This window comes from Clinocottus analis, unplaced genomic scaffold (genome assembly GCF_023055335.1).
Source record: "Clinocottus analis isolate CAN_PGR_092001 unplaced genomic scaffold, fCliAna1.0.p SCAF_9, whole genome shotgun sequence".
NCBI classification, from domain to species: Eukaryota; Metazoa; Chordata; class Actinopteri; order Perciformes; family Cottidae; genus Clinocottus; species Clinocottus analis.
This window is the reverse complement of record NW_027176251.1, coordinates 14,510,346-14,517,099: the sequence shown is the minus strand read 5'-3', so window position 1 is coordinate 14,517,099 and position 6,754 is coordinate 14,510,346. Positions and strand designations below refer to the sequence as shown.

General features: G+C 41.6%; 1 protein-coding gene across 1 annotated transcript; it reads right to left on the bottom strand.

Annotated features, from left to right (window-relative positions):
* Window positions 1–907: 907 nt before the first annotated feature.
* Window positions 908–6,541, bottom strand: LOC137781247 (cholecystokinin-like). The gene is made up of 4 exons (XM_068569881.1): window positions 6,477–6,541; window positions 4,339–4,418; window positions 3,874–4,063; window positions 908–3,331 (listed from the first exon to the last, which is right to left on the bottom strand). The coding sequence occupies exons 1-4, from the start codon at window positions 6,490–6,492 to the stop codon at window positions 3,198–3,200; spliced, it is 420 nt and encodes a 139-aa protein (XP_068425982.1). The 5' UTR covers window positions 6,493–6,541; the 3' UTR covers window positions 908–3,197.
* Between the last annotated feature and the right edge of the window lie 213 nt (window positions 6,542–6,754).

The window sequence follows — 6,754 nt, the reverse complement described above, 5'->3', positions numbered from 1 at the left end:
GGTGCAATGTAACTAGTCTACAATTACTCAAGTACTGCACTTAAGTACAAATTAAGGTACTTTTACTTTGATTTAATGTTATTTTAATAAAACTGTAGGCTTCTACTCCCACTATACATCTCAGAGACACACTTTGAAATGAGTTACTTGTTACTTTTTAGTTTGAAAGTTATGCCATGTCTGTCCAGTGAAAACCACGCGTCTCCAGTTTTGGGGAATTTAAATGTTTCGAGGACTGATTAGGGTTTTGTTTCGGAGTTGAGAAAACTCTCCTCTCCCTTAAACTGGACAAACGATTTTAAAAGCCTCTTGGTTCGTCAAAGAGCTGAAACGGCGCAACAAACATGATTATCTTATAGATTATGATTATTGATGCTTTGCTATAGATTAAGTACCTCAAAGTATATAAATAAGTTCAATTAGCTTAACCTTAAACATACACATGATGAGGTAATTATACTCCAAAACATACCATTAGTAAAACATTGACAAGGAACACTTTCCTGATTAATGTTTTACATTAATAATAATACTTAACAATAACTTCAAGATTTGAATTATAATGGAATATGTTTTACTCTGTGGGATTAGTACTTTTAGTGAAATAAATGATCTGAACACTTCCATTTCTGTATGTATGTCCTCTTTTGTTTTGTGTGTGTGTGTGTGTGTGTGTGTGTGTGTGTGTGTGTGTGTGTGTGTGTGTGTGTGTGTGTGTGTGTGTGTGTGTGTGTGTGTGTGTGTGTGTGTGTGTGTGTGTGTGTGTGTGTGTGTGTGTGTGTGTCTCTCTCTCTCTCTTAATCTCAGTTCATCTGCCTGTAAACCTGTCTGATGATTCACTCGGTGGGTAAAAGGACTAACTATGTTTAAGAGGTGAAAGTGTGTTTTCCGTGTGGACGTTATGCAGCAGGACGTGTGTGAAGGCAGTTGAGTTTTATTCATACGTCAATATAATATTTAATTCATTCCAAGCCAGAGTAATTGATAAATCAAGACCCATAATCAGACACACATAACCTTCCAATTCTCATCAAAAGATTATATACACATACACTTACATATTGCTTCATATCTGTTTTACAAACAAATTTACATGACATATATAACCATCTATTTGCAAACTAAAAGCTTCATTTTATTAATGTTCAGACAGGGTGCAATCAGGTTTCCTGTGTTTAATGATGCAGAATCTCTCACTTCAGGTTCCCCTAATGCTGCTGTGCTGTTCTTTGATTTAAATCACCATACAATGTTCAAATCTGGTGTCAGAGTTGAAGTTATAACTCCACTGTATGATGTGAGGATTGTGTTCCCTCACTTTGGGCAGTGTATTAAAGCTCAATTTAATTTCCCAGGTGTGACAATTGACAAACAAAGATGGCTGACATTAAGCTTTGAAACTCATATAACAAATTTAAACTGAAGATGTGTTTCAGAGCCACTCCTGAAACAGGATTATACCAATTTAAATGTATACCCTGTTCAGGAAACTGGCTCATCATTCCTCGGTAAGCCTGATCTTTGTAAACAGTAGACTCTATTGATAAAGTCCTGGCTTTCATGTAGGGGAGGACGCCTTGGTGAATTACGCCAAATGCTCGTGTGAAAGGACACCAACCGGCAGACATGGCAGCCGCAGGAAGAGGATACACTGCTTGGGATCAACCCACCAACTGTGCCCTCCAAACACAATAACATCATAATCCCAAACGAAGGCATTTTAATTTCTTGCTTAAATCAGAGAGAAATGGAGCTTTATTTGGATTTTTGTTAAATCGGGAAGGATATAATGTATTACAGGGACTTCAACCTGTAAGAGTGCATACATCTAGAGTCTTTAGAAGAAAAAAAGGATCAAAATCCCTCTTCTATTCATATCTGCAGAGGTAATGCACTGACAGGGCGACTTCCAGGCATCTCACACAGCAGACAACACCTGGTGCTGTAGGACGTATCTTGTGCTGTTCACGCTGCGCATGTAGAGCCCACGGTGAGCGTCAGCAGGCAGGGTGGGGGTGGGGGGGTGAAGAGTGGGTGCCGTTTAAAGGGACTTCTAATTCAGAGACCCTGGTGCTGTGATGTTGTGATGTATCTCATCTTTCGTTAGAGATGGTATGATATGAATAGACTCTGGGCAGCAGCTAGCTGAATGCATTGAGGTGCCAATACAAGATACAGGCTTGAATTGCTCTTTTGATCCAATTGCCAAAAGACGCCTAAGTGGCTCATTACGGTCCAATATAAAGGCCTTTTTTTACATTCCTACTCGTCAGCAGAATGAGGTTTAATAACTTTAAGTGGCAAACATTTCAGTTAAGATTTGAGTAAGACAGCGAGGATGGGGCTGGAATTCATATTCAAAGGCGAATATTCTGCTTTATCGTCCGTTTTCTTCTCTTCCAAGTAAATTGAGACTATATCCTTTTAAAAACATATAACAGAAAGGATATTGCTCAATGCTGCCCAAGACCTAAGAGCCGATATCTGCTTAGCTGTTAACGCCACTGAGTGTCTGTTCCTGTCGGTCTTAAAGCAGGCTGAGGCAAATGCCCATGAAAATAATAATTCCAGCACTAAATTGAAACAAATGTGCAGTCAAAGCCCCAATTACCATATCAAATTGTGTCAAATTGTGTCATATAGACCTCCATCGTAGCCCAAAATGTCAGCGTGACTTGCTCTTGGCAGCTCATCGTCTCCTGTTGAAGGGATGTCTTCGAACTGAGACTTTGAAAGAATGAAACCATTTATGTGTGAGCTGTATTTCATGATTTATGTTTTCGATTGGAACAAAAGGGTAGAGAAGTCAAAAAATATTGGGAGATGAATATATAATATTCATATTGTTTTTTATTATAATTTTTTTTTAGGATTTCCTGACTATAACAACAACATATATTGTCAGCATTAACTGTAACATTTGTGCTGGAATACAATTCTGACGTAGTGTGGGGAGCTGTTTGGCAAGTGCTCTTTACTTCAGCATGGCGGTTCAGGGTCCACAGATTGCAGGATATGCCCCCCCCCCTCCCTCCTCCTCCGTTTATATATTATGATGCTAAACTCACTCGGGGGTGCAGTCAAGTCAGCCCTTGGTTATAGTAAGTGCAGTGTGAAAAGGGCTCATTATTGTATTGGGCTTTTATTGGCGGTGATAGGGGTTGTAACTCAGGTTTCAGCGCGAGCAAGCCAGGCCTTTAGGAGGGGTATTCATACTCCTCTGCGCTGCGTCTTCCAAAGTCCATCCAGCCTTGGTAGTCCCTGTCCTTTATCCTGTGGCCGGGGGCCAGACCACTGGCTCTGCTGGTGAGGGAGGATCTGGTCTCGTAGCCTTGAGGAGACAGAGACACGCACCGTCACTCGCCATCAAACTGAGGATGTAGGCACAGTTTTACCACCCGAACCGACTGAGCGGTACGATGAAAATCTACAACTCTGAACGAGGTCGTTGAAGTAACTCGTGCTGGCTTGTTTTGTATTTGAGTGCTTCATGGAGACCAGTGAGACCAGCGTGTCTCCGAGTCACACACTGTGTTGACTTGATGGAGATGCAGAGATACCCAGTGACAGAGAGAAAGAGAGAGAGAGAACAGAGAGGGAGGACAGGAGGCAGGGAGACGGGTGGAGGAGGAGGTATGGAAAGATGGAGGGAGGAGAGAGAGAGAGAGAGCTAGAGGGAGGCGGTAAAATGCCAGATGGTGGGACTAGGACTCAGCGTGCGTGATGGATGTTGGGACGATAGAAATAACAAGACCGGGAGCGAAATAAGACGAGGGGGAATGTTCTGTGTGTAATGTGGAGCGATGACCAGAGGGAACAACTCGCTCTAATTACACGTTCCCTTCATCCCATGCGCTCCACCCGACCTCTCACCTTTCCTTGAGATGAGTCTGGCCAGTAGTTGGCTCAGGCCGTTTCGGGCCTTCGCTTCCTCCTGGAGTTGGTTGTAGTCGGCCAGGCGTCCTGAGGGGGGCGCCGCGGCCGAGCGGGCCTGGCGTGTGTGCAGGGACGAGGGGGGAGGCATGTCGTCCGACACCAGAGCCCCACCCTCAGCTCTCTGTGACTTTAGAGGACGACAATATACAGAGAGAAGAGAGATGAGGAAAAGAGCATCTACCTCGACCCATTAAGAACAAGAAGACTCCACCCACGTGGTAATAAATACTCATTGCACTGGTGTGTGGGATTAGAAGATATAACACTTTCTGTTGTACCTATATGGAGATGCCATAATGCAAGTCTGAGGAAGAATTTAGGCTTCACGTTATTTTCAAGACTTTTCCGGGCAGCTCTAGGTGCGTGTGTGTGTGTGTGTGTGTGTGTGTGTGTGTGTCTTACCATGGACTGTGAGGGCAGGCTCAACGAACTGCTGGTCAAAGCAGCCAGGAGAACACACACGCAGATTCCTACATTCATGACTGAGAGAGAGAGAGAAAGATAGAGAGAGAGAGAGAGAGAGAGAGAGAAAGGGAGAGGAAGACAAAATACAGTTAAAAGAAATCCTCTCCGTCTATGTGGTCACTTTCTTATGAGGCCACTCGTTGCTCTTTACTGTCTCTCCACAGCCCGCCGCTCGCTTTTATCGTCTCCCTTCAGCGTGTTGAGAGGGAGAAAACCACAGGCAATGTCGCAGAGAGTAGCAATAAAACTTGTTTTTGCAGTTGTTAAAACAGTGGTGGAGGGAGAGATTCACCTTTGATGGTTTCTCTGGAACCGCAAACATGTTTTGTTCTTTCAGAACAAATCAGTATCTAGCAGCCACCCACAGAGTTGGTGTGTGGCGTCGTTGGGATGAATGAACACTGTCAGCATTGACAGAATCACAAAGGAAACCAATTATCTCTAAATCTTCATTTGGCTCTACTTTTTTTGTGCGGTGTTCACATAACAGCACTGACAGATTATTATTATTATTATTATTTTTACCTTTTTATGTATTCTGTCGCTCATATAAAAGGGTCAAAACATAAATCAAAATCTGTTTTGCAACCCCTGAAAATCTGCGATTGGATACATCTGCGTCTATATTTTCTGGTTGAAAAAGGGAAAAACGGCATAAAAGATGCCATGTTATTACATTTGTCAGACTGATTTAGCTAGTTTTCTACCATAGTATTTATTTTGGAGCCTGGCAAAGCAGCATATTACTTGTGATGAATGATGCTTTGCACCAGAGCATTCTTCCAGAGCAAATCCTCCAATTCGATCAAACAGCACCAGTCCTCCTTCAATCTCAATAGTTCAAACCCGCTCGCTCTCACTGTCTGTGCTTCTACTACAGCACATTACGTGTTATTATTTACTCTCTTGCTGCTTTTTTAGGTCTTTTCTAACTGTTTTTCTTTACAATTCAAAGACTCATCCTTTTGCTGCACTGTTACAGAGTAAAAACACACACACACACACACACACACACACACACACACACACACACACATAGGTGGGTAAAACAGTGAGCTCAGCCAGGAGGAGTCCCACATTCCCATTTTCACAGTGAATATTTCAGCAGGATGATATCAGGACTTCATCTCCTCCGGCTAACTTACAGTTTTGAAATTAAACCTTCTAGAAATTATATAAATGTAATTGTGTCATTGTCGCTTGATGCAAAAGTCCATCTGGATAATTGTGTTTAGATTGACACAGCGCTGGTGTAAACAGTCATTCTCTTAATGCTAATATAATTCTTGTTAGCAGCTGGTCATTGTCTCTAATTCATTATTCAGTGAGCTGGTAATGATGCGCAACTGTAACGCGTGTGAAAGCACACGTCTCTCCCCGCCTCAGAAAAATCTGATTTTTTTTTAAATTTAAAGGGAAAATGTTTTTGTTCTTTAAAAAAAGAATCACCTCGATATTCACTTATTGCAGATTTTTTAAAAATGGACACTGATTTGCATTTTTTTCCCCCTAATTTCATTAATGAGCACAATCTTGCCTGCGATATTTGCTGCAAAAATAACATAAAATGCACAGAAAATATGATGCAAATATTACGCGCACACAAGATTTTGTCGTCAGGTGAAACTTGAAGAGAAGACACAAAATTCCAATGTCATGATTGGATTATTTGAACACTCAGATTGTCAGATGAACTTAAACAGCCTGATTATTCTAACAGTTTCGACACTTGTCATTGTGTCCTGAACAAACTTCAACATGTGTCACTGGTGTCCCATTTATTTATATTACATGTTTAAGGTTATATTTTCCCTTTAAACTACAACTCCGGTAACTAATTAAACTGGGAGAATAATAATTATACATTCATTGTGAAAAGGTAAAAATGGAAAATGAATAAAACTAAACATGATAACCAAATTTAAAAACCTCTTTTTTCTGAATTTTACTAATTAAATACACACTTTTATGTGCTTTTTAAAGCAAAGGAGAAATTATTAAAAAATAGAAAACTCCTTCAGGGAACCATTTGTCCTCATTCGACAGAAACATGTCCGAATCGGTTGAATTCTTACCTGCAGCTGCTGCCATGGACCAAGAGATGCTGAGTCTGAAGATGCTGATCTTTGCTCGTCCAGTGTTCAGACTGCGAGTGAGTGAGCAAGAGAGGAGATCATGTTTTATACGGACACACAGGAAGGGGGAGGAGCCTGGACACATGGGAGGAGCCTGCTGCTTGCGCAGAAACTGAAGGCATTGACGCATTGTATAGGACTCGAATGTGCACACATGCAGGAAACACACACACACACACACACACACACACACTACTGTGAAAAATGTGTCATGACAA

Bases quoted from the DNA above. Each gene is read 5' to 3' on its own strand.
- LOC137781247 (XM_068569881.1), bottom strand. The intron at 4,064-4,338 runs GTAAGACACACA...CGTCCTCTAAAG, and splicing joins GCCTGCCCTCACAGTCCATG to TCACAGAGAGCTGAGGGTGG. The intron at 3,332-3,873 runs GTGAGAGGTCGG...TGTCTCCTCAAG, and splicing joins CAGACTCATCTCAAGGAAAG to GCTACGAGACCAGATCCTCC.